The sequence below is a fragment of the Hippocampus guttulatus genome, chromosome 21 (genome assembly GCF_054856545.1).
Source record: "Hippocampus guttulatus isolate MCC_2025c chromosome 21, RoL_Hgut_1.0, whole genome shotgun sequence".
Taxonomy (NCBI): domain Eukaryota; kingdom Metazoa; phylum Chordata; class Actinopteri; order Syngnathiformes; family Syngnathidae; genus Hippocampus; species Hippocampus guttulatus.
In genome coordinates, this window is record NC_141281.1 from 2,072,020 (window position 1) to 2,099,828 (window position 27,809).

General features: G+C 42.7%; 1 protein-coding gene and 1 long non-coding RNA gene across 3 annotated transcripts in view; one reads left to right on the forward strand and one right to left on the reverse strand.

Annotated features, from left to right (window-relative positions):
* Positions 1 to 387: 387 nt before the first annotated feature.
* The window catches only part of LOC147186672 (uncharacterized), a 29,192-nt gene continuing 1,770 nt past the window's right edge, over positions 388 to 27,809 (reverse strand). Inside the window, exons 3-4 of the long non-coding RNA XR_015099023.1 lie at positions 1,243 to 1,398; positions 388 to 635 (exon numbers count right to left, since the gene is read on the reverse strand). This is a non-coding gene — a long non-coding RNA (uncharacterized LOC147186672). The remainder of the gene's footprint in view (positions 636 to 1,242; positions 1,399 to 27,809) is intronic.
* The window catches only part of plod2 (procollagen-lysine, 2-oxoglutarate 5-dioxygenase 2), a 28,971-nt gene continuing 5,067 nt past the window's right edge, over positions 3,906 to 27,809 (forward strand). For both annotated transcript variants that reach the window (XM_086102191.1, XM_086102192.1), the window contains exons 1-13: positions 3,906 to 4,338; positions 13,483 to 13,574; positions 14,443 to 14,579; positions 16,202 to 16,365; positions 18,448 to 18,560; positions 18,650 to 18,713; positions 19,669 to 19,766; positions 20,428 to 20,529; positions 24,304 to 24,429; positions 24,500 to 24,621; positions 25,560 to 25,664; positions 26,309 to 26,434; positions 27,260 to 27,401. In XM_086102191.1, coding sequence (XP_085958317.1) covers positions 4,236 to 4,338; positions 13,483 to 13,574; positions 14,443 to 14,579; positions 16,202 to 16,365; positions 18,448 to 18,560; positions 18,650 to 18,713; positions 19,669 to 19,766; positions 20,428 to 20,529; positions 24,304 to 24,429; positions 24,500 to 24,621; positions 25,560 to 25,664; positions 26,309 to 26,434; positions 27,260 to 27,401 — 1,494 coding nt within the window. In that variant the 5' untranslated portion in view covers positions 3,906 to 4,235. The remainder of the gene's footprint in view (positions 4,339 to 13,482; positions 13,575 to 14,442; positions 14,580 to 16,201; positions 16,366 to 18,447; positions 18,561 to 18,649; positions 18,714 to 19,668; positions 19,767 to 20,427; positions 20,530 to 24,303; positions 24,430 to 24,499; positions 24,622 to 25,559; positions 25,665 to 26,308; positions 26,435 to 27,259; positions 27,402 to 27,809) is intronic.

Sequence of the window (27,809 nt, forward strand, 5' to 3'; positions counted from 1 at the left end):
CATCTTGCACGCCCACAAACATTACCTTTATAGTCAAGAGTAATATTAATGAGTACAGAAAATATAGGGGCCAAGCCCCACTGTGACTAATGAAAAAAAAAAAAAAAAGATACACCTCCAAAAAGAAAATACACTGTAAATGGAAGTGGCTATAATAGCTGAAACCGCTAATATTCCAGAAACTATGATTTAAAAATATATATGTTTTTAAAATTAAATGGCTTCCAGATGAGTGGATATTTAAAAAAGTTTGATGGCGGCGCAGGCACCAGCAGCGGCTCCTCTCTCTCTTGATGAATGCAATTTCATAATAATAATAATATATTTTATTTATAAGCGCCTTTCAAGACACCCAAGGACACTTTACAATAACAAAAAACACAAAACAATACGTCTGTGCTGCATGTTGCACATGTAGCACATTTGAAAATAAAGTTGACTTGACAATAAAAACAAAAAAACCCCAAAAAACTCACCGAGCAGACCAGGCAAAACGGAACCCCGTCCCGACAAAGACCTGATTCTCTCGGATGACGTGTCAGTTCAACAAAATTGACTTGTTTTCCGATAAGCGAGGCACTTTGGCACCATCTTGTGGCATGGTGAGTTTTTCAACCAATAACTGAGGGTAGATTCTGAGAAAAAAAAAAAGAATAGAATTAGAATTTATGAACACCACTGTAAAATAATTAGTAGTGTACGGCCGTTTCATTTTTAAATCGCTGTCCATGGAGATAATTAACCCTCTCAGGGACAGCGGCTACTCCAGTGGACAGCTATCATATTATCAGGGGTGCATGAAAGGGTTAAATCATGATTGAAAAAGTGAACATTGAAAAACTACGCTGCCTCATAGATTGAACACTTGCGTTGACAGTACCGCTTGTGTGCTTGTTCAATCGGCTATCAATTTGCTTTACACGGGCCTCCGAGTTGGATCACAACATGGATGGAACTGATGCAAACAATCCAGGAAGTGACTTCCGTGGGATGTAACTGCGTCTGCCAGGTGATCAAAAATCCCCAATTTTTTTTTTTTAAAAGCCATTCTTTATCAGGCAAGCTGCAATTTTGCCAAAGAGGAGTGAACCGAGTGTCCAGAAAATGCGAGTTGCCAGTGCGATTGAATATGCAGCCATATTGTAGCAACAAAAAGTAACGTCATACCGGCTGTCGCCAAACCACAGACGGTTCCGTGGCTTAGACGTTGCATTAAATCCACCTTTTTAAGGAAGCACTTACCTCCACCTGGTTTGTCACTTTTCATGTTCGGCGTTCCCCTTTCCTAAAGGAAGTTTGCTCATTCATCTGCATGGGTAGACAGACGTCTCCTTGGCAGTCTGGTGCATCATCTGTTTCTTCTTTTAGTCGATTAAACACAAACCCCCGCCTGTAAGCCTATAAAAGACAGTCTGGATGAGGGTTGCCGGGAATAGACGACGTTCCGTGTCGTCAGGACGCCGCCGCGCCGTTTTAGCGCTTTTTGCTAATGCGACGACAGCACAGACTGGGGGTTGTTTGGGGTTTTGTGGCACCCAAATGAGCTGGAATGCAAGTGCAGCGCTAAAAACTCTCCACCTGCGCTTTTGGAATGGCTGCGCTTTGCCTTCAAGTGTCATGTTTGCCAAATAGAACGTGAACAATCCAGTGCAGGTGGTGCTTGATATCATTTATCAGAGCCACTTTCCTGCAGCTGTATTGACTATCTTTCCTTTTTTGGGAGGGGGGGGGGGGGGGTGCGCACATGTCAAACTTCCGTGCCAGGGCCTGCCGTGCTTTAAAAAACTAAAGGAGTTCTGGAGTCCCAGTCGGGGCTCCGGCTGGACTTGCCCCAAGTACTTTTGGACACTTCTCAAAACGTAATGAAATTCAGCTTTTCCAAATGTTCATATCGCCGTTTACTTGCTACCAGCGTGCAGAAGAGAATCAGCACGACAAACATTTTGTTTTTGTATCACTGACTTGAATCTGGATTCAAACAAAATTGCTCACCCAGCAATTCTAGAGTGTCGTATTAAAGGAATTGGTGATGCGTGGAATCAAGGTGATACTCGTCCGCTAAGCCTACTTTGTGTCAGCTTGGCTTTTATGTGCTCATGAGACATTCAAGAGGATTTCTGTTTTCCTGAATGTGTTTCAGCAACCAGTTGTACTGTAACGATCTCCAAAACATCATCCCACCACTCGCATTAGCGCGACCTGCATGTTGACTTATGGCAGGAAAAACAAAGAGTCGTTGTCGTAAAATTGTCTGGCAAGGGCTCGCTGGACAATTTCAAGGTATATTGGAGAAGTAATCCTGAAAAATTAAACTGCCGCGCATTCAGCCCGCAGCCTTGTGATGTCATTAAGTGAAACGATTTCAACGGAGCTTCAGTATAGGAACGATTTGCCAGATGGGACAAGTCAGTCACCCGTAATGAGGAATGAGACCAACATGAGCCAAAGTTGTGGTTTTAAGGGCAGCGGGTCGGATGGAATATACTCTGGGTACTATGCAAGAAGTGCGTTGACTTGTTCCTTATGTCCGAGCCCCGCCTCCCAATTCTGTTTTTGTTTTCTGAATCCATTCACTCCTCATTGCTGCCCATTTAACAGTGAGGTTTTTGTTGCAATTGCAGTGACAAACTCTTTCCACGGACATTAAGGCAAAGAGTCTCACAACAACATTGCTTCAGCCCTGACTCATTCTAATATTGTAATATATGATACAGAGTACAAACACTGTGCAGTCATCTGTTATTTGGGGGAAATAACAGAAAATATGTCTGTACTGTTGCAAGGACCCGAATTGAAATTATTTCCCACATTTTCGCTTAGTTAGTGATTATGGCCCCCCCCCCCCCCCAAAAAAGGACCAGCATGAAGAGATGAAGCAATGCTGAACTTGACTCCCCAGGCCAAAGCGAACCCGTGTCACAAAGAATAAAAATAGCCGTAGCACAAAGAAGAAAAATAAAAAATAGCGGTAAGAAAGAAAAGAGAAGAAAATAATAGAAGAGATAACAGAAAATGGAGAAACGTTGCGACAATCTAGAGAAAAGTGGGTCGAAGATCGGCCAGGTTAACCGGCAGCCGAGGAGAAGTTATGATGTCATTTACATTTAAAAAACCAGAAGCCATTCATTTTCGAATGTGATTGCACTTTAGTTGACATATTTAAATGTTCAGATATTAGGATTTGAATGAGGCAAAATAACATGCTTTTTCTCTCAAATATGTTGTTAGAATCATTTTTTTCAGATGTACTGTAATTATTTTCTGTATAAAAATTAATTCGGTGTTCAAAAAGTCTTTTTTCAAACTTGAGTCTTGAAAAAGAGGGGGTCGTCTTATAATCAGAGCCGTCTTTTTTATTCGGGCAAATACAGTATTCTTGACTTCTTCATATGAATTGACAGTCATAATGGCCCTCCAAGGGAAACGGTGACTCCAATGTAGCCCGCGACAAAAATGAGTTTGACACCCCTGCTGTACAATGTCATGACAGACATGTCGAAGCAATGTTTGTGTCCGTTGGTGAAACTGGTATCTGGAGCTTTTTTTCATTTTAAATTTTTTTTTTAAATTAAATAAACCGGCTGACTTTGGGTGAGAAGCAGGGTATCCCCTGGAATGGTCGCTGGCCAATCAAAGGACACATATAAAGAAAAACAAGCATTGACCGTTACATTCCATTCTTAAAGATTCCAATCAACTTTTGTTTGCATGTTAAGTTTAGTTTAGGTGAGTGTTTCTGTCGTACAGTATCTCCACACAACTGAATGAACAGAGGAATGTCGAAGAAAGGGGGAGTGGTGTGGAGAGCGGGGGGAGGGTGTCATTATGAGTGTGTAGTCTGGAGAGAGGAAGGGTCTGTTAGGGGCTCAAATACAGCTGCGCTTGGGTCACACTTTCACGCTGGACGTCGGCGTGTCAGGCACTGCTGCTATCTTCCCCTCCCAACTCACCCAAACCTTCAGAGACGCTCTCACGTCATCTGGACCGCGCAACGCTACCCTCAGCAAACAAACAACCCGGAGGTGCACTCTCTCAAAATCCAACTCCTCTTGCCCTCAGTATTACTGCCATACCCATTCATTGTCTTATTGCGAGAGAGCGCAATTTAAAAAAAAGAAAGAAGAAAAAGACCCACAGGGCTTTTTGCTTGTAATTCTGACCCCCCTCGCGCCGGGCTTGGAGGCAATTAAGTCCACTCTCGTCTGCCTCATTCGGAACCAGGCACTTGAACAGCAATGGAGTACCTCATGTTTTGCGTTGTGTTTTCGTGCTGGATGACGTGCGCAAACGCAGTTGTGTCCACTGACACACCTCGGGGCCCTGCGCCTATTCCTAATGGTAAGAAGCTGCATGGGCACACTTTCGTTATTCTAATTGTGCATGCGATGGAAGTTGGGAGTTATGGGGTTGCCGGTGGCATGCCTGCGTGGGGGGTGGGATGGGGTGGGGGTGGGGGGGGGGGTCTATGACCACGTCAAAACAAATGATCACTGTGCTTGATTCATTAATTGTATGCTGTTTGTGCTCTAACGTGTCATGAAAACAGCTGTTAACATTGCCAGTGCATCCCGCAAAAATGTTGGGCACACTTGACACTAATTGCACAAGAAAGACATTTAAGTTTGATCGCCATCAAGCATTTGTGTGATGTGGAAGTGCGGAAGCTTTTCCGACTATTAATGATACCAGCCCCTGCCCCGAAGTTTAGTTGGCCAAACCGAGGGTCAGGTCCAACAATGCGTCACTTGTTATGCTACAATTTTATTTATTTATTTATTTTTTTAAGCAATATTCAAGAAGGCACACAATTTATCGGAAAGTGGAACTTTATGAACTGTGCGTCAACGTTACGCCAATAGAGGAGCGATTGTATATGTGGTTGCTGAGGGGGGGAAGCGCGTTTCTAGCCGAACACGTTTGGAAGTTTCGTGCGGTTCTGACGCCTGCAGGAACAGGCGCCCGCTCTGCCGACAGCAGCATTTAACGACCCGTTTGCTAGCCATTATCTCATTAACAAGTAAGGAATACAACTTGCCACCCAAAAAAAAGAAAAGAAAAAAAAGTGATGCTTTGTTTTGTCAGGGGGGGGGGGGGGGGGGTTTGGGTCGAAGCTGCATGATTTATTTGGTGCTGAAATTCCCGGGAGCCGCTCTCAGACAAAAAACACATACAGATTGATCTATTTTTATATGTGAGATGTGCGTGAACCCACATCGGGTGAGGAAATAATCCCAATGGAGTGATGTTTGCGAGATGACCGACACAGTGCAAAGAATCACGTCAGTGGCAGCATCGTACCAAAAAGGCACACGGGTTACCAAAAAATTAAAGAAGAAACAGTATAATTATTATTATTACCAGGAGTCGTAGTACTAGTAGCAGCAGCAAACTCTGCTAACTGGTCGTCATTAATCTTGCAACCAGATCGTGGTTGTAAAATCACTTGTGACAAATTATACAAACACAACCAGCTGCGGATTGATTTATTTGTGTGTGTGTGTGTGTGTGTGTGTGTGTGTGTGTGCGCGCGCTAGGACAGAAGTGAATGAACAAATTAATCTCATAGGTACAGGTACCACTGGATTGATTTTTCAAAGTGCATGGCAGGCCAGGCCATCAACTTCTTTTCGGTTCCCCACCCCAACTTCGGTGTGGTATGCGTTGCCAAATCAACATAGCGAGCCCATAAAAGCTCAGTTAACACACCCTTGATGGGTTCAATTATAAGAAGTGAGGCATCCGCTCACAAACTATATGCTATTATGCTGGCTGCAAAGTTTGCAGGGTGTACTTGGCCATCCGCTAAATGCCAACGTTGCAAGTATTTGCCCGCACACTGCTTCACTGTGACTCGGAGCACAACGGGGTTGATTCTGCAAGGGTCGGGCCACCTGCCGGCAAGTCCCGTTTTTGTTTTTTTTTATGAAAAGTAACGCAACATTAAGAGAACACACAACACCCTCCCCCTCGACTCCCCTGTTTGCTTGCCTGAATGAAGCCTTTGACTGACTTTAACTGACCTTCCTCACTTGTGAGCATATTCAGCGTACCCTGTGCGTTACGAGACTTTTGAATGCGTTTGAGTTTAAAATAATGTCATCTGCCAAAAAACAAACAAAACAAAAGCAAGAATTAAAAAGTGTGTGGAATACTGTCGGTGCAATTTACAATTAACACCCAGAAATTGTCAACCTGATCTAAATGCACCGAGTAACTCAACATACAAACTGCTAGTTGGCAATATTTCATCACATTTAACTTGACTTCTGCCATTATTTCTCTGTTAACACTCACAATAGTGTGGCACGTACACAGGCCAGATGGATAAGGCAATTATAAAAGAATTTTCTTGGCTAATACATTTTGCAACATTTCCTCAGTTTATACCGGTTTTGGACATCTTAACTCATTTTAAATAAGGTTAAAAAACAAATCCATAACGGAGACATTTCCCGCACTGTAAGGCGCTTCGGGGTATAAGACACGCCTTCAATAAATGGCCTATTTTAAAACTGTTTACATACATAGGGCGCATAAATGGAAGCTACAAGAGTGGCTGCGGTTGCGTTATGCATGCACTAGATGGAGCTATGTTAATGGCAATACAATACAATACAATACAGCCTTATTTATACAGAGCCTTCATAACCGCTTCAGCTGTAACAAAGCGCTTTGGACAAAATTTATCATACTACGTCCAAGAAATCAGAATATTGATCCATATGTAGCTCCGTCAGGATGTAGCATGAAACACAACATAATTTCTTGGCAACCCATGACAACTGGACATGAATCACATACAAATGGCATTACAAAACAATAAATGAAAAACAAAAGTTACAAACCTCGTGGGCTCGCATCCACAAGGGGCGACATATCCTTCGAAGTCTTGCTTGTCTCCTTCCTTCGTTTAGTCGGTAGTTAACTATGCTTTTGGTATTATCTTAGTTTCATAATGGCTGCACAGAACTCACAAATTAGTTGTCTGTTGGTGAATGCACATTTCAATTCGTGTCGGGCAGAACCCTTTTTACGTTACTATTGGTTCCTGCTAATCACCACTCGATGGCATAGGAACACTAACGGGGAAACAATTCCATGAGGAATAGAAAGAGACTGTAACACCATGTATAAGGCGCATCGGATTAAAGGGCGCACTGTTGGCTTTTGAGAAAATTGAATGCTTTTAGGTGCTTCTTATAGTGCGGAAAATACGGTACACTTACAGAGTATTTTCACACCATGCACCAACTACGCAAACAAACTTAGGTTTGCACTGCGGAGTTAATGTTTATGCTTGACTGTGACAAACACTTGGACAAAATGGACAACTTTTCCGAGACGGTGCAAATATACCAACTGTAATTTTCAGGGAAGAAACAGAAACTCCACCTACCGTTGTATACCCAGACTCTCCATTGTCTCCAGCTACTTGCTTTTGCTAGACAACGCCTATAATCATACATCAGAACACTGCCAGTAGTCCACCCAAAACGTCTGTCCAGTGTCTCCTTTTTCAGACAAATATGTACTGAATTGTCTTGTGTATTTATTTATTTTTTTTAAACTGAAAGTGTGTAAAGTCTGACTAAGTGTCCCTGTCTAACTTTACAATTGAAGGTTCTGAATTTGCGACGAAAGCGTTTTCAGTCACGGCGCTTTTTGCGTTTTGTCTTGCTGCTATTCAATGAATTACGATGACTTTTTCATTTGAAAATATATATTTTTTTTATGAAGTGGACAAACGAAAACAAGCTGCAATCAAGTTTTTTTTAGTGTCTGTTAAGCCAAGATAATGACAAACACATGGAGTACTCAACATGGTGAAGGGGATTACGACTTGAATAGCGGAAAACTGAACTACATATAAGATGTACTGAAAACGTAGTGGGCGGCCCGGTGGTCCAGTGAATAGCGTGTCAATCTCACAGTGCAGAGGTCGTGGGTTCGTTCCCGGCTCCGGCCTTCCTGCGTCGAGTTTGCATGTACTCCCCGGGCCTGCGTGGGTTTTCTCCGGGTGCTCCACTTTCCTCCCACATTCCAAAAACATGCATGGCAGGCTGATTGAACACTCTAAATTGTCCCTACGTGTGAGTGTGAGCTTGGATGATTGTTCGTCTCTGTGTGCCCTGCGATTGGTTGGCAACCGGTTCAGGGTGTCCCCCGCCTATTGCCCGAAGACGGCTGGGATAGCCTCCAGCACTCCTCGTGAGGGTAAACAGATCGGAAAATGGATGGATGGATGGAATCTTATATTTCAGTACTGCTTATTCTGTCTATTATCTCATCAATGACATTAAGAACAAAACATGCAGGCGAGGTGCTTGGTATATTGTATCTGCGACCTGGCCTGGCATGTGACGTGAGAGTTAGCGAATATTAAAAAATAAGAGTAACTTTGTCTAATTTTGCTGAATGGGTGATTTCGAAATATTTTCCTGGGCAACATGCAAACATTAAGTCCATTAAACAGAGGAGGTTTTGTCCTGGATGTCTCGTCAAATAGGAAGTCCGAAGACGTTCCCACCACGCGACACGTTTCCTCCCGTCGACGTGGGCTTCGCGGGAGCCTGCCAGTCCCAACGTTTGCGCATCCGAAGTGTGAATATTTACTTTCGACAGATGTAGCTCGTGCGCTATGGTGAAAGACGGAGGAGCGTTGGGCAGCTTTAACTCCGATGCCTTCCATGGAGCAGTGGGAGCGACATTCCTTGCCTTCTGTAGACACTTTGTGTTTACTCTGACTAAGCACTTACATGTCAACTTCTGTTGACTACAGCTACATTCAAGTATTCGTAAAATTATAACATCCTAAACAATTCATTAATTTATTTGACTTGAGTCCAGCAAGAAGCTAACGGGGAGAGCTAATGAAAGCCCCCTTCAATATGTGAGATTATATTCTTCATTTTGCAGCGTCTACCCGTACGAAATTCGCTTGTGGCAGAGAGTACTTCAACACCGTACTACTTGGACCTGTCTGAAAGTGAAGTGTTTCAAGTAGCTTGTTCAAGAGCTAAATCGCCAAAGATTTAAACGACTACTTTGCACATCAGTGGTTCATTTAGAGGATTCACTATTACATGAAGCAAGTCATCAAGGTCTAAGAGGATGGAATAAAAATGGATGTGAATTGTGCACACCACCTCAGAAGTATTCAACCGTTCCTGTTATTTATTCAGGGCATATATTATTTTAGTTTAGCGTTCGACAGTGATTTTCGTCAACAAACTTATAAAGTGTCAATAAAAGGATGACTCACGTCATTCCATTCGCCCAGAAAAAGGCACTCTTTGCTGCATTTCTGACTTTGTGGATTATTTTTGAGTTGTTTGGTTTATTTTGCATGTTCAGAGTAGCAGTTATCATTTCTGGGCACTCGTGCTTGACCAATCGCATCGTTTACATCCTGCCAGCCTTACCTAACTGGCTTCATCTGGAAACCACGGCATAATATTGACACATAGTTTCCAGCCATTGTTCGGAACAAGGCCACTGTGAACCCCAAGCTTAGTCCCCCCCCCCCCCCCCACCAGAAAACTTTGTGGAACATTTGAGAGACTGTCCAAAAATGTCTTGTCTCTGTAGTGAAGAGAAGAAATGTCTCTGTTCCATCTGGGGGGTTTTTTTTCGCTTGTTCACAGGTTGGCATGCACGTTCAGCTATGTCTTTACACTGAGGAAGGTGCGGGCTTTCATTTTTTTTCCCGCAGTTGTGGACAATTCACGAAAGTGGATAACTTTGATTTAACGTATTTTCCGCACGATAAGGCACTTCGGAGTATAAGGCGCACCTTTAATGAATGGCCTATTTTAAAACTGTTTTCATAAATAGCGCGCACCGAATAGGCGCATAGAATAGAAGTGACAATAGTGGCTGCGGTTGTGTTATTCGTCCACTAGATGGAGCTACGCTAAAGGGAATAGCATACATTACAGCTTTATTTATATCAATATTCACAACTGCTGTAGCCGTAACAAATCGCTTTCCAGAACATTTAAAAACGCTACATCCAAAAAATGAGAATATTGATCCACATATTGGACTTTTTGGAGGAAAAAAAATTGTGGAAAATGTCGGTCTAAATTCCTACCAATTGACATGATGGGCCAGTTCATTTTCAGTAAGTGGCTTCACTACGAATCAGAGATGCTGGCGACAAATTCCCTTTATTCCAGGGGTGTCAAACTAATTCGAACCAAAATATCATGTATTTCCTTGGTTTTGGTCGAAAGAAGCATCAGAATATTGGCAAAATGTTGAAATTTAACGAACATATCTTTTACAAAACCTTTGACAAAATGACTTGACTCTCTGTTTCAATTGGCTGTCTAAATCTGCTGATGGGTCCGAAATCCTTAAGTCCGAAGCTTTTTAGGATTAACAAGTTCAGCCGCCTTCATCATGAATCTGTTCAACAAAGTCACAGTCAGAATACGGCTTTGATGCTAATGCTATCTCACTAGCACTTAGGTAGCTGGCTTTTACTGCTGTGTTGGGTCTGTCTCAGTGACAGACTGAGACTGCTGTCGTCTTCTTCTCTGATCAGAACTGGGTGCCTTATTAAAAATATTCATTCCGCGTCTTGTATGCGTTTTTTCCATTTTAAATTACCCAGCGGGCCTGATCGAACCTCATTGGGGGGCCGGATCCGGCCCGCGGGCCGTATGTTTGACACCCCTGCTTTATTCCCTTCAGTGGACTTATCCGGCTGTAATTACATGAACAGACCATGTTACGGAGTTATCCAAACATCTTGATCGAAGCCCCTTCTGGGAACATGTTGAAGTATTTTATTTATTTATTTTTTTGTCCGGGTCATCCTCTCACAACAGCCGCGATGTCAGTGGGCGAGCTGACAGTCTGCAGTGCTCGAGGCCTTGCTTACTGTCGAGCACCTGTGTCAATTCCCAACGCTTCAGGAGCTCATTATTTCAAGATGGGACTTATCTGCCCTATCCTCAAATTTACACAGCGGCCGATTCTCTCTGCTCTGCTAATGTTGCTTTTTGCCACAGCAGGCGGTTGTTTTGACAGAAAACACCCCACCGTTCCTTTTATTTCAAAACAGTGGACACAGACGCAGTCTTGTGACCTGGTGGTTGAAAAAAAATACTTCACACTGGCCAAGCAAACGCAGACGCGTAGGGGAAGTAAGTGGACATCAACAAGATTCCTGTTGCATCATCTGCAGGAATGTGCATTTCCTGTAACTGAATTACAAGTTACATGAATGTCCCAGATGGGAAAAAGGTTCCAGATTCACTCCCGTAACCAAATATCTTCCAAAGAAATATCAGAGCCTCCAAGAGTCATTCCTTGCCAGTATGTTACAGACCAGCATGACGGCACCTGAGAATACGTTTCCCAGATGCATGTGAGATTATTACCTTCCTCCGCTGTGCTACATCGCTTTACTGTACTGTATATGTAACTCATTGTCTCAAATAGTTTGGGTTTTTTTCACCCTCATTTATACGTCATTTTATGCCATTAAGTGGAAGGCCAGAACTTGTTCCTGGTCAGGTAACGGATCTTTGGAAACTAAAAAACAGGAAATGGAACGAGACTGTCATTGTCAGCAGACTTGAAATGACTGGCTGTGGGTTTTACAAGGGTGGAGGGAGATTAAATAAATACAGTGGTAACTCTACTTACAAACGTCACTTCATATGAAATGTTCAAGACACAAAACACCTGAACAGGAAAATATTGCCTCTTGTTACGAAAGAAATTTCAAGATATGAAAGGTAAAAATACAGTACAGGCCGCTACTCGCAGCTCCGAGTTGCCTGAGAGCAACATACTTATAGCTGCTTTGCTATTGGCTATTACTAGGCATCATCCTGGCATCCCATTGGCTAAGAGGGATATCTTACCGTATGTGTCTACGTGTGTCGCTAGAGAAATATGTGTCGATGCAGCGTCCTCATCATTGGGGCATTCCGATAGTTTGACGAAAATGTGAATCACCCAGAAAAAAGTGTTCACCAGTCGGGCGATGGCTCACTTTGCTGATGTTTGCCGTGGACATTTTCGAAGGATTGTTAAAAGCCAACAAAAGCAAACGTCCTTGGATCGGTTCTTCACAAAACACCAGGCAAAAACCACTTCTGAGAGAGAAAATGAACTAAAGAGGGCAAAACACGATGAGGACGCAGGACTATCATTTTTATGATGCACAACTCTCATGTATTGAGCAATAATCTAATTGTAAAATGTATTTGTCACATTTTGATGCATTTTTATACTTTAGAGAGCATTTATGTCTGAATTTTGGGGGTCTTGGAACAGATTAGGGCATTTACATGGAAAACGCGTCTCAACTTAAAAAAATTTCTAGCTAAGAAATTTCTTTCAGAACTAATTAATTTCGTACGCAGCTGTACCACTGTAACTCAAAGGCACCGGGGACCCCCTAAGGACCACATGAGTAGCCTGTGGGCCTGTTCTAAAGTGAGACATTATAATTTTCCAGGAATGGTGCAGAACAGACATTTATAGAAATGAAGTGCTGCATACCGATGTCTATCAGTTTGGCTAATTCTTGTGAGAAATAATTTACAGAATCAATGTCTTCGCACAAATACATGTCATGAATGATCAATAATGGCATGGAGATGGTCACTGAATGGGTCGTGGTACACTCGTCTGACTTAAGTGCGGGCAGCATGGGATCGGTTCGTGAACGGTGTGGATGTGGTTGTGAATGCTCGTTTGCCTCTGTATGTGCCATGCGACTGGCTGGTGACCAGTTCAAGGCGTAGCCTAAAGAGTTGACAAACAAGTCCAAAGGGAACTCCGTAATTCTTCTTTCAACACTCAGATCGCAACCTTCTCAGCGAATTAAAGCAGCGGAAAAAAAAAAGTCCCAACTGTCTTTGCGAGGTTTAGTGTCAATAATTTATATTTGGTTTCACCCTTCCTCAACCTCAAGCTTTAGCACTGAGAGCCACTGGAAATATCGGCAGTGGTTTGGGGGGAGTTTTGGGGATTGAAATCTGATAGCAATCTATGACAAAAGGCATCTGTTTTGGTATTCACTCAGACAGCGGACATGCACATCTTGAGGTTCTTTTGTTTTTTTGTTGGTTTTTTTTGTGGCACTGTGAGCCTCATTGAGCGTGTTTGGGAACTTGCAGACGGCGCTGCAGCAGGCTGGATGTTCCAGCGGACCGAGAGTGTTTTCCTTTCACACACGCCCACGTGACAATTTGGTGCCTGAACATAGACGAAACATTAGACCAGCTGAAAGCAGGTCTAAGTTGTGGCGCAGGTGGTGCAACATGATCCTCGTGAATTTCATCCAGGTGCAGTTTGTCGTCATCTGTTTCGGCGATGTGCTTCACAGAAACGGAAAAAAACAAAAAAAAACATCAGGAAACTTCCACTATAGACTAATATGTCAAAATCTGGGAAATATTGTGTGCTGACTTTATGAGTCAGATAATAGCTGATTGATTTTTATTTTCTTTTTCCCAGAAAAATTGCTTGTCCTCACTGTGGCCACAGAAGAAACCGATGGCTTCCTTCGCTTCATGCAATCTGCAAATTATTTCAACTACACTGTGAAGGTGAGAGATGGTTCCGAGAGTCTTCACTTGAGTTCACAACGTAACGTCGGCACTCAAATTTTGAACAGCACATTGCTAGCAACTGAATAACCTGGTTAAGAAAATGAAATGCGCACAAACTGCAAATCATTGAGCAAACTTCTCAGTGAGGGTCCATCATTGTACACTTTAGCAGAAATAGATATACAGTCATACCTCGGTTTTCGACCATAATCCATTCCAGAAGGATGTTCCAAAACCGATTTGTTCGAAATCCGAAACTATTTTATTAGCCCATGATTAGGAGCTAAGACACTATGCAGAAATAACAAAAAAAAACGTTAACACGAGGAAGCGTCACTTCCTCGTGTAAGGAAGCCGAGAGGAGTCGAGTGGCGTATCCAGGTTTGCTTAGTTTGGTCGAAAACCGATTTTCGGTCGTAATCCGAGGCGTAAAAATCTCATATTTTCTGGTCAAAAAACGATTTGGTCGAGAACAGAGACGTTCGAAAAACGAGGTATGACTGTATAGATACATACAAGAGAAAACAACATTTAAGTAGCTGTCCTCTCTAGTAACCGCTGTGCCTGAAATAGTTAAAACTCACGCAAAATTCTGATATTGACTTTTTGTAGCAATATCACTCCAAACCCTCAACGTCTCCATTAAAACATTTTAATAGCCGTCCCCTCGAGTAACCGCTGTGCCTGAAATCGTTAAAGTCACTGCCAGCAAAATGTTGGTGTTGACGTTTTGTACACAGTATCACTCCAAACCCTCAATGTCTCCTTTAAAGAGAGATAAAGCAAATGGGGGAACTGTATCCCTATTTCAAAAACTCTAGCTGCCTTCTGTTTGACTTGGCGACTGGTCTCTGTTCTGTCGCAGGTGTTGGGAATGGGAGAACAATGGAAGGGCGGTGATCTTAGCCGCTCTATTGGTGGAGGACAAAAAGTCAGACTACTGAAGGAGGCCATGGAAGGTCTAGCTGACCAGGAGGACCTCGTGGTCCTCTTTGTAGATAGGTACGTGGCATTGACGATTGCGTATCAGGAGCATAACGCCTCCATTTTTTTCATTTTAAGCACCCACACGCAGTGTGTCTCTATCATCCGACAGACAGTAGCAATTACTTGCGTGAGAGGCGTTTCTGCTGATTTTCCTGAATCCCTTTCTGAGTCTTGCAAAGGTGTTATAATGTAGGCACAGCCTGCTCGAAGATTTACGAGTTTACAAAACCGTGTCGATGTAGTTTGGAACCATGACAGCTTTATGAGCCTAATATGGACAACTAACGCGAAGGTGATAACGCATGTCACGTGTCGTGGAATAATTTCATTGAAAAGCGGGTTCATCTTGAAAAAGAAATCCAGTGTATGTTGATGCCAAAGCCGCCCAAAATTAATAGTCTTAATTATTACGAAAATATCTTTGCAAATGTTTCTGTCACGGTTCATACAAATGTATTTTAATGGTAAAATCTGAATTATTGTGATCCAAGTTCAAACTATTTTGTTGTTACAAAACTATGAATAAAAAAAATTGTTTTGAAGAGCTAGTGGTTGAACAAAAAAAATGGATTAATTCTGACTTCTCAGAGAAATTCCGGTAATCCAATTCAAATGTACGTAGGGAAAAAAAGGGCCCTCATTTCTGTGGGGTCGGGGGGTTGGTTTAAAATGTCAAAAGCACTTATTTAGAGTTTTGCTTTGGATAAGTTTCTGCAGCGAGCAATCAAGAGAATGGTGTTCATCCAGGACTCGTTGCAATTAATTGGTAGTTATGCAGTGAGCTAAAAAATGTCGAATAAGAAAAAATTTAAATAAAAAAAAAACTGCCATTTTGCCACAAAGGTTAAATTATCTTTTAGATATTTGCACTTCTCAAATGAGGAGGAAAAAAAACTCCTGATTTAATTGGAGTCCTGTGTGTTTTGGCTTGTTTTTCCCATGTTTAAAAATAAAATAAAAAGACACCCTCAAAATTCTCACAAGCCTGAATGGCGAGCCAATAATCATGAACAAAAACCATGCGGTAGAAATATTGTCCAAAAGTAATCACACAACCGAAAACGCATTCCCTTTCTGTCAATAGATCCCCAAAAATATTTCACATTTGGTTCTTGAAGCGTCTTTGGCTGCAAGTGTAGCTAAAATAATCAAGTGAGGTTGGTGTCAAAGTTATTAACTTTTTTTTTTTCAAATGTTTTAGAGGTCCTTGTATACAGAACAAGGAGTTTTGAATTTATGATGGACAGGTCGTTGCATAAACATGTGTGGGCCAGATGCGGTTCCGCAACAGCATACAGACGTCAACCGCGAGAGTAGACTTCTCATCTCACAGGCCTAAAGGTGGGGTGAGTGAGAGTGAGAGCGTTGTCATTTTAAACACTTGCCGCTCCCAGGTGGTCCTGTGTAAACAGTTAGGCACCATTTCTCATGTCTGTCATTGGAATTCGAAAGGCCGTGCAAGCATCAACACGGTTTGACGAAAGGTCATTGAAGGAATGCTCGTCGATGCGAAGAATGTCCTCTTGTTTAAGAAAAGATCTGGATCAACCTGAAAGGCCAAGAGTCATGATGGACTGACCTCAAAGGGAGAAAATAAGCTTCTGTTATATTTCATCTTCCCCCTCTGCCCATTCTAGCTATGATATTATCTTCGCCGGCGGTCCACAGGAGATTCTCAGGAACTTCCAACAAGCCAATCACAAAGTCATTTTCGCTGCCGACACCCTGATCTGGCCAGATAAGCGACTGGCTGACAAATATCCGTCGGTCCGCAGAGGCAAGCGGTACCTCAACTCGGGAGGTGGGTGACAAAACATTCCCAAATCGGTGAAGGAATTTGCATTTTGAATTGCTGTGACTCCTTCTTGTTGTCAAGATGAGGCAAATAGAGCATTAAGTTTGAGTTATCTGGCCTACAATCACTTCACACCCACTTCAGCCTGAATCGTTTCATAAACCTCCAACCTGATTAACCATCGTCGAGAATTTATACTTGGTTGACTGCTCATCACTCTATTGCCTCTACCTGAGAAGTTCCACATTCGAGTGGTTAAAATAGCTTAAAATGGAAGTCAATCACAAAATGTTCTTGAGAGTAAGATGTTCTGTGCGCCTCCACTAGTCTAAACACGGCATTCTGATTCATATTACGTTTGTGGAAGATGAGTTACGCAGTAAAATCCACCATTTTATTTATTTTTTTGTCGAGCTCAGGGGGCGGTCATTTTGCCACTTTCTGTCGACTGATGATGACATCACAGTAGCTCAGGGCTCAGATAACGAACAGTCATGGCTCAGCTTCAGATAGCAGGTGAGCCGTGATGAGTCATTGCTGAGCCCACCTGAGCGACTGATATCATTTTCAGTCGACAGGATGTGACAAAATGGCCGCCCCCTGAGATGGATTTAAAAACGGGTGGATTTTACTCTTCAACCCATATCCCACCAATGCATTATGAACGAGAATGCCATGTTTACACGAGTGGAGGCACATAAAACATATTACTAAAAGGAACATTTGGGGGTTAACTTCCCCTTTAAAGGAATGCTAACACAGGCGTTTTTTTTAAACATGAAACCACAAAATGTACTTTACTATAGCTTGCATTAAAGACAGACGTAAAGTTTGACTGTCATTACTGTTTTTTGGAATGGGACAAATCCATTCATGTGACGGAAAAGTCGGAACGACTCACAACTTGGCCAAAGACTGACTGTGAAACATGACTCTCATATCATATCAACATGCATGGAACTACATTACAAGAGAGGTAATTTATTTTGCCATCAAAGATCTGGGTCACTCAAAGCAGAAAATAATATCGCAAAAAAATATTGACAGTGCAGTCCAAGTGTCATGCTCCTGCTGCATTCCGCTAGCAGCTCCAAGACACACAATTACGGCTTTTACCCCGGTCATCAACATGGGGCGGACCTCCCAGTCTGGAGCATGGGCCGTCTTCCCTTTGATTACAGACTACTTTTAGCTTTCGCTTTCACCGACATGACATGTGGCTTTGTCTTGGCTTCACTAGCGCGCGGTAGTTTTGTATGAAATTGCCGGGTATGCTAGCAGTCATGGGTGCTACTTCCAAAGTGACCATTTGAACGGTTGAGCCTCTAGACTCGGTACAAGTGGGGTCAGTTTTGTTGGGACAGAATCAAGGTTCACAGTGTGCGCCTGCGTTTGAGTAGATGCAATTCCACTCCAAAAAAAAAAAAAGTAAGAATGCTTTAAATGGGTTCTTGTGGGGTTTAACGCTACTTTCACCGAACAATAACATCACCAGAGTTTTATTTTTCTAACAGTGGGAAGCATCCGAGAAGGAAATCCTTTTCCAGCATTACTGGCCGTCGCTTGGATCAGACCCCCAAAAAGCAATTGGTCGAAAATAAATAACTTAATAAATCTGTTTTTCTTGAACGCCGTTCCCATTTTTTTAGGCAATGTACTGTCAAATCTGTTTGGAGTTCCTGAACTGCTTTCCTTAAATGAGTCTCAACCCTGCAATCAGCCAATGCGGTCAGTGTCCTCGAGATACGACGGGAAGAAAGCGGGAGTGGTCATGGCCACGAGAACATACATTTGGATGTGCTTTAATAGCACGCTGTGCTCCTGTCAGACATTCAAATCACATGGTGAAGTACATTCCGATTTCCCGAGGGATAAGAAAGGCTGTACTTGCGGAACATTGGTGACAATTACACACAGGCGGCGTTTATGGTCATGGGCGACATAACTGACTCCAACTGGCTGCTAGTTTTTTATATACAGGTATATATATATATATATATATATATATATACACTGTATGCATCTTTTGAATTCTCTTGCACTATGTTTTAAACTCAAAATGTGTTTCACACTGTTTATCACTTGCAGGAATAATTAGTTATGCTCCATACATGAAGCGAATGGTTTCACAATGGAACCTTCAGGACAACGACGACGACCAGCTCTTCTACACGAAAATATATGTGGATCCACTGCAAAGAGTACGTGTTTAAAACACAAATAATGCTATGAAAATAATGAGATTTTCTCAGCCAAACAAGACTTCATTTATCCCCACCCCGTCTGTTAGGACTCTCTCAACATGACACTGGACCACAAGTGCCACATTTTCCAGAACCTGAATGGCGCAATTGGTGAGAAATCCCAAAGTTTCTTTGTTCCATTCCCCAATAATGTGTCGTGTTTTCAAGCTTGAAATAGAGTGGTACCTCTACTTACGACCGTCTCTTCATACGAAATTTTCAAGTTACAACAGGAAAGTGTTGGTTGTCAACAGGAAAATATTGCCTCTTGTTACGAAAGAAATTTCAAGACACAAAAGGTTAAAATACACTATGGCCGGCTACTCGCAGCTCCGAGTTTCAAGAACGCAACAAATTTATAGCTGCACTGTTATTGGCGATTACCGAGAATCATCCTGACTTCCCATTGGCAAAGAGGGACCTCAACCGCATGTGTCTTTGTGTGTAGATAGAATGTGTTTATGCTGCGTCCTCGTCATTCGCCCCTCGGGCCATGAGGCGTTCTGATAGTTTTCGAAGGATTGTTAAAAGCTGACAAAACTTAAACATCCTTGGATCGATTCTGCACAAAACGCCTGGCAAAAACCATTTCTGAGAGAGAACATGAACTAAAGAGGGCAAAAAACGATGAGGACGCAGTTAAAAGTTAAATGACCATCATTTTTATTCATTATTTTTTACATTATGAACAACTCTCATTTATTGTGCAATAATCTAATTGTAACATGTATTTCTTACATATTTTACTACATTGTTATGCTTTCGGAAACATTTGTGTCTGAATTTTGGGGGGGGCTTGGAACGAATTAGGGCATTTACATGGGAAACGTTTTTCTACTTACAAAGTTTTGTCATTAAGATATTTGTTCCAGAACCAATTCATTTCATAAGTAGATGTATCACTGTACCAACTCCAGCTTCTGAAAGATTGAAATATTCTTCTGAAATATTGGAAACCCGAGTTGGAAGTTTGGCTGATTAAAACATTGCCGTTTTCAACCATGCGTTCTGTAAATGGCCATAACCTGCTCTGATCTACAGTATCTCATGTTCACACTTTTGGCAGACGAAGTGCTTCTCAAATTTGGAACCAACCGTGTGAGAGTGAGAAACACAGCGTTCGACTCCCTGCCGGTGGTTGTCCATGGCAATGGGAATACTAAAGTGAGTCACAAATGAGTCTCTTGGACGCACCGGTTCACCTCGAGTCATGCTTCGAAATGCGCGCGCTAGGTTGAGGAATCTCATCAAAGACGGCGCTTTTATGTTGAGCCTGTCGGTCTTTTTAAGGATGAAGGTGTCGGATGGGTTTGGTGACACTCGGGCATAAACATTTCTAATGAGTTTCTCACTTACGGAAGAAATATACACACTGCTCCTTTCTATTTATGACTCACACTTTTATTCCGGGGTGGGGGGGGGCTCACCCAAACTAGGCCATCATGCTTCTGTCTCTTTCCTCCGTTGGTTGGAATAACAGTTTACGGATCATTCTCTGGCATTTTCACCTGACTCCCTGTGTGTGACCTAACCAAAACTGTTGAGTCATTCTACCCAGACGTTTCAACATCTGCAGAATAAACTCACAATGGTCGATAACATAACACCAATCCGAGCACGACGGCCATAGCCGAGCCCCTCCAAGTCCAAAATGTTGCAGCTGAGAGTTGTGTGCTGAGCACCTTTCGTCACAAATTGTCTCTACTGGGTGTTAGTAAGGCACAGCCATACAAAAATAAACCTACCAAACCAGGAAAAACGCTTGAAATGTTGCTTATGTTGACATTAATCATCCGTAACCAGCTCTGAATGCTGTCCCATGCAGCTGTACTTGAACTACTTGGCCAACTACGTGCCCAACGCATGGAACTACGAACACGGCTGCAGCCACTGTGACGACGATGTCGTGGATCTGTCTCTGTTGAAAGTAGGTCCTATTTTTTTTCCCCCCCTTTCGTTTGATCTCGCGTTATATTGGGCTTGTGGAAAATTCATCTTCAACATACCTCACCCCCTCCTATTCCTGTAGGAAAGGATGAAACACTGCCTGCCCTCTATCGGGGGGCTGTCTAGACAGTTGGAGTATGGCGCCGACTGTCCACTTTCAAGAGATAAGCCCAACTGTTGCCCATGGCCCTTTACTAAAATAATAGGTTACGTACCTCACGCAAGGGAAACTACTCGGGCGAGAGAAAGCCTGGCACCGCTGTGGTGCAGGATATGGCTTCTGTGGTTTTCTGAAAGACTCATTTAAAAGGGGTGTCACTGCTGACCGGCCTTCCCTTTTTGTGGGCTTCTCCGTATAGGTTCTGTCCGCAATCTCCAGTTATAGTGGTCATGTGGAAAATATGTCGCAGAGTTCAGTCAAACCATATACTTGGACCAGAACGGCAGGAATTTGGAAACGTCTCAGGTTATGTGGTGGTGTCTACTTGGTGATAACCACATTTGGAAGCATTTTTTTTTTTTTGTATACGAACAGAGGTGTCCTTGGTACTTCAGAAATGTGCTCAACGGTGATTTACAATATTTATATATAAAAGCCCTGTGAGGCTCTGCGCTCATGAAAATGAATCTCCCTAAATGGTTGATGCGGATTCAAGACAACTGCATGAGAAAAAGCAGCTCTGTTCAAGTAGCTCTAATTCGGCGTCATACACAGCAAACACAAAAATGTGTGCCTAAAATGTGCATACAGACACTCGGATTTATAATTCGCCTGCAAATAATGAAGGATCAGCCTTTGAAAAAATGTTTCATATCTTTTACCCAACATGCACACCCATTTTGAAATTTAAAAAAAAACCCATAGAAATAATTACCATATCAGCCCAAATATAAGACGGTGTTTTTTGCATTGAAATAAGAATGAAAAAGTGGGGGTCGTCTTAGAGTCGGGGTCTATACATTAAACCCATTCACGACGCTAGATGGCGCCAGATATCATTGAAGCGAATGCTGAACTTGACTCCCCAGGACAAAGCGAACCCGTCACGAAGAATAAAAATGAAAATAGCGGTAGCACAAAGAAGTAAAATAAAAAATAGCGGTAAGAAAGAAAAGAGATGAAAATAATAGAAGAGATAACAGAAAATGGAGAAACGTAGCGACAATCTGGAGAAAAGTGGGTCGAAGATCGGGCAGGTTAACCGGCAGCTGAGGAGAAGTTATGGTGTAAACAAGATGCTTTTTCTTTCAAATATATTGTTATAATCATTTGTTTCAGATGTATTGTAATTATTTTCTGTATAAAAATTTTTTGGTGTTCAAAAAGTATCAAACTTGAGTCTTGAAACAGAGGGTGTCGTCTTATAATCAGGGCTGTCTTATATTCGGGCCAATACCAGAAATGTTCAGATGAGTTGATTAAATGTCCTAAATAATCTTGACACTCAGACACCGCCGTTCGTCTGATTGCAATCTTGAATCCTCAATTTTACATTTCTTGTACAAAGTACAAGACCAAAATGAGTAGGCAGGGGAAAGACAACACTCATCTTCACTCGTATATTGTAAGATGTTAATTCCAAATGGGAACAAGTAATAATGACCTGGAAGTGGCAGACGAGTGGTGACTATCCTTGTTCTGTTCACATATGCTCCAGATAGCAGAGTGTCCTGTTACAGTCACTCGCTTACCCTGTGGCGTGAGATCAGGTGATCCTTGTCCTCCGATGTCCTTTTTTATTTTATAATAATAATAATAACAATAATGGATTTTGAATGTGGGAAGAGAGTCAATATTACGAATATTGGGTGGAAGTGAGTTCCAGAGTTTGGGGGCACAGCGGCTTTATTTTCTTTGCATCCCATTTAATCCTTTCAGGGACGGCAGTTACTACAGTGGACAGCTTATCATGTTATCAGGTTACCGGATGCACAAAAGGGTTAATACCAAACCACGTTGTCTTCTGCTAAGTCACAGTGCGGTGCCTCTCTAATAGAGGCCCAGGTATCTTTTTTTATTATTATTTTTTTGCATTGACGCTTAAGTGCCTTGCCTCCACCTCTCACACCATAGCCTAAATCTTTGCCCTTGTGAAATGTGTTCCTTTAATTTGATGGGGCCTTCACTCGCAAATTCAAGCCCTCTCGCCAAGTTAACTGTGATGTATCGAACGGAGGAACATATGGGCGTGGTTTATCCGGATTACAAATTGAAAGAACGACCCTGTCCATTACTGTATTTGCGCACCTTCAATGACTGGCCTATTTCAAAACTTTTCATATTTAGGGCACACCGCATTATAAGGCGCACAAAATAGAAGCTACAATAGTGACTGCGGTTGCTTTACACATCCACTAGATGGAGCTATGCTAAAGAGAATACAATACAATACAATACAGATTTATTAAACAGAGTGTCACAACCGCTGCAACTGTAACAAAGCACTTTACAGAAGATTTAAAATACTATGTCCAAGGAATCAGAATATTGATCCTTATATCAAGGCACATCGGATTATCAGGCGCACTGTCATCTTTTGAGAAAACTGAACGCTTTTGGTTGCGCCTTATAGTGTGGAAAATACGGTACAATGATTTCTAATTGACGAATTAACCCGATGGCAATTTTGCATATGGACCGAAATTGTGCGCAGAGTTGTAATATTTCGACAATGAATGAGGCCTAACGACATTATTATCATTTATTTTTTTACAAATAACTGGTGGTGTCTTACACTGTCTCATGTGGAAAAAGTGAGGGCATCATGTCATGGAAATAATGGGGGTGACAGTATCATGGCAAAATTGAGTTCTGCTTGATTCTTTGTGTGCTTTTGCTTAGAAACTGGTATACACAATTCGAATTTCATTGCCAAAGACAATAACAAGCTAGGCCACCACATCCCAATGCTTTATTTTGTGTAAAAACACTGCGTGGACACTCGTCTGCTCTAGGGAAAGGGTTTTTTTTTTTGTTTTGTTTTTTGGTCCCCTCCCTGCGCCCTGGCAGAATTCTTAAAACTTCCATCGTGTGCCTTAAAACCAGACGTTGCAAACCTTCAAATTAGATGCCTCGGCTTGCATCCCTTTTCATCGCAGTCCCAGAGCCATGCTATGAACTGGTCACAGGGAGTTGCAGTCCAGGATGAACTTTCGTGGCAAAGTTGCTTGGGAAAATGTTTCCCCTTTAATTTGGTTTTTTTTTTCCCTTTCACGAGTGTTTACAGACTCTTCCCTGACTATCATGTTATACGTGGCGATGGGGACAGAAGTTCTTGTCAAGCCCTCACATGCAGAATTCTCAAGAGGATGTTTTCATAGATGTCACGGATGATTCTGTTGCTTGGTGTGAAAAACGTAATTTCCGAATGGATGTATTGCCTGTGAGGCACTGACACGGTATTAATGTCCTGGAATATTGCTGAGTTTTATCTAACTACGACATAGAATCTCCCAATTGGTGAACGAGTCAGAGTAAAGATTTTTCCTGACAAGCTATCGTTGATAGCATACGCCATATGTAAGGCAGATGACTGCAAAGTACACCCAGCATGGGCTCAATCATGTCAGCAAAGCGACATTCAAGTCAACCGAAAAGCTCCGTTGACGAGAATGCCATTCATCACAACTTCAAAGTATCAACAAAGCTAATGTGGGCTGTCAAACGATTCCGTGATTTATGCCAAATAGTGCTCCGTTTGCTCGACGTGATGTTTGAAATTTCTGCATTTTTGTTTCTGTCACATTTCGACAGAAGTACCCCAAAGTGCTCGTCGGAGTTTTCATCGAGCACCCGACGCCGTTTCTGCCTGAGTTCTTCCAACGGTTGATGACGTTGGATTATCCCAAAGATAAACTTCATGTTTTTGTCCACAATAACGTGAGTACTTGCAACCGACGTTATTCCTGTGCACGGCCTTCTAATCTATCAATGCCTGCCCGATTGTCAGGAGGTTTACCATGAGAGGCACATGCAGAAATTCTGGGAGGAACATCGGAACGTCTTCGGCACCTTAAAAGTCGTTGGACCGGAAGAAAATCTCAGCCAAGGCGAAGCCAGGAACATGGCCATGTACGTACGATTTTAAACACTTGCTTTTCCATATTTTGCCACAGCCTTATTGCAAAGTGGAAACAAAAATAACAGGAAATCACATGCACTTAAATAGTCAGAGTCTTTGTTCAACACTTTTGTTGATGGAAATTAAGTCTTTGAAAATGATGCCTCAAGATTCTCTGTTAGGGTAGTTTGACCCTTCGTATCGCCTCTGCAGCTCCATCCGGTTAGACGGGAGCGTGCATTTACGGCGGAGGTGTCAAACTCGGGTTCTAATGGTCAGCTCATCGGCCAGCTCTGCAGGAGCCTGATCACCATCCTGATCATTTGAATCCGGTGTGTTGCAGCAGGGGAAAGACGGAAAACATGCCGGATAACGGGCCCTCCAGGACCCATGTTTGACACCTGTGTACAGTCATTTTTAGAAACAAGCCTTCTCTAATCTTCTAAAAATCAAATGATCCATTAGATCAGGGGTGTCAAACTCCTTTTTGTTACGGGCCACATTGAAGTGACCGTTTTCCTTGGAGGGCCGTATGACCGTAAAAGCATTGAAAGAAGTCAAGAAAAATGGTTGATTCAACGATTGTAATGACGGGTTTGGTAACAAGAAAATGCTTAAAATATCTCTCTTATTTATTACATATGAGAAGTTGAAATGTTGGTCCAGGTTTTAGCAATCATGGTAGACATTGACATGTTTGATTTGCTTTTGCTGGCCACATAAATGGATGCGGCGGGCCAGATCGAGCCCCCGGGCCTTGAGTTTGACACCTGTGCATTAGATAATGCATGCACCTGTGCATGGAGATTACCAGCAAAGATCCAACATTGAAAATAGATGCTTTGGAGGTGAAACATTTTCACGTGGCTCTTTAATTGCTTCTCAATTTGCTTTTTTCTTTAGCCCTGGATTTGAAAAACGACTAATTTCTTCACATTTGTGTCTATAGGGATCTTTGCCGCCAAGATGCCACATGCGACTTCTACTTCAGCATCGACTCAGACGTGATGCTTACCAACGCACAGACTCTGAAGCTCCTCATTGAGCAGAACAGGTAATGCGGTGCTCACTGGAAAAAAAAAAACCAAACCTCCCGTGCTCCTGTGAAGTTCACGGGACTGTTGAATTTATTCTCAGCATGGTAAAACCGCAGGCGCGTTGCAGAAAAGTGGCAAGAGTTTAAAAATAATTGCCGCCGGTTTCCTGTTTTTTTTTTCATTTGTTTTTTTGCTGACCACATGGAAACGGCGAAAGCGCCTCATTGCGCTAACCCCGACGTGCCACTTTGCATCACGCAAAATACCGAACATGCAAACTTCTGTCTCCTTTCTGCAGCTCCTAAAAAGCAAAGAAAGCATCCCACAAACGACATCTAGTCGCTCTGGCTGTATCTTAACGTCGCATAACATGGTCTTCCAGGGTTATTTCAAGGGAGGATGGAGGATTCTCTGCTGACCGTGAAGTTTCCAAATGACAAGAAAAAAAATTATCTGTCATAAGCGGAGTGCCGTCTTGATGAACACTTTTATTTATATTTCAATTATTAACAGATTTATGCCTTGTGCTTTAAAAAGTGTGGAGTTAGCTTTGAAACGAAACATAGGAGGGAGATGGTAAAATAGGGTTGGCTACTTGGGTGATGATATAGGATTAAATTATTCTGTCCTGTGACCACTCCGCCATTTTGCCCCCACGCAGGAAAATCATCGGCCCCCTTGTGACTCGCCACAACAAGCTGTGGTCCAACTTCTGGGGAGCGCTGAGTCTGGATGGTTATTACGCCCGCTCAGAAGATTACGTCGATATCGTGCAGAGGAAACGAATGTAAGTACAAGAAGCTTTCACATCTGCATGTATCCCGCGTCATCCACTGCTAACCATCCATCCATTTTCTGATCCCCTGATCCTCAAAAGGGTCACGGGCTTGCTGGAGCCTATCCCAGCCGTCTTCGGGCAGTAGGCGAAGGACACCCAGAACCGGTTGACAGCCAATCGCAGGGCACACATAGACAAACAACTATCCACACTCACAATCACACCTTCGTACAATTTAGAGTGATCCATTAACCCGCGACGCACATTTTTGGAATGTGGGAGGAAACCGGAGTACCCGGAGAAAACCCACGCGGGCACGGAGGAGAACATGCAAACTCCACACAGGAAGGCCAGAGCTGGAATCGAACCCTGCACCTCTGTTCTGTGAGGCCAGCGGGCCGCCTAACCGCTAACTACAATTATCCAAATAAGTCATTCCAGTACGTAGCAGATGGCACACCATGATTCAACTCCATCCTGACCGATGACCACCAAATCTACCACATTGTACTGGCCAAAAACACTTGTATGTGTCTAAAAATACCATTATAACTGCACCCTGATGTGGGCCAAAGAATAAAGCCCCCCCCCATCCTCACCTCACACAGCCACACACAACACTAAAATAGATCATCCGCACAGGTTAAGAGGCATCAAGGCCTCAGAAATGCAAATGAAAACGACATTCAGTCATGAGAACGCCATACCACACAGCTTCAGACAAGTGGCTTGTGGAGCTGACTATCAAATCTCCGCATGAGTGTCCGTGACACACATTTGAGTGGCAATTGTGCAAAAGGACTGCCTCATTTCACGTCGTTGCGTTGTTTCCAGGGGGGTGTGGAACATTCCTTACATGGCGCATATCTACCTGATCCAGGGGGGTGTTTTGAGGAAGGAGTTGAAAGAAAGGAACTACTTTGTTCTTGAGAAACTGGACCCTGATATGGCTTTGTGTAAACACACCCGAGAGCTGGTAAGGACGGCTTTTGATTTCGATCTATTATGCTTCTCCAAAGACATTTGAGACAAAGACATGATAGAAATGCTGTGGATCATAACCCTATAAAAGTCAACAGCGCAATGGAAGGTGACCAATGGCAAGTATACGTTTGAAATGCCTCTTGCGTGTTGTGACGGCATGGCGGTACCGCGTTCGTGCAATGGTCAGCTTTTTATGTTGTATCCGGCCAGTCCCCGCTTTGCAGTCTTTCCTGATCCTGTTGTGTGTAACCACTTGCTGACGATGACCTGATCCAAGTTATCCCCTTTTCACTTTTTTAACCAAAACTGTTTCTTGTCATTGCATCAAGCTGTTGACATGCTGCCTTGAGCGCTGCACTAGCTATCAAGTCTAATTTCAACTTGGTGCCTTTTGCGGTCC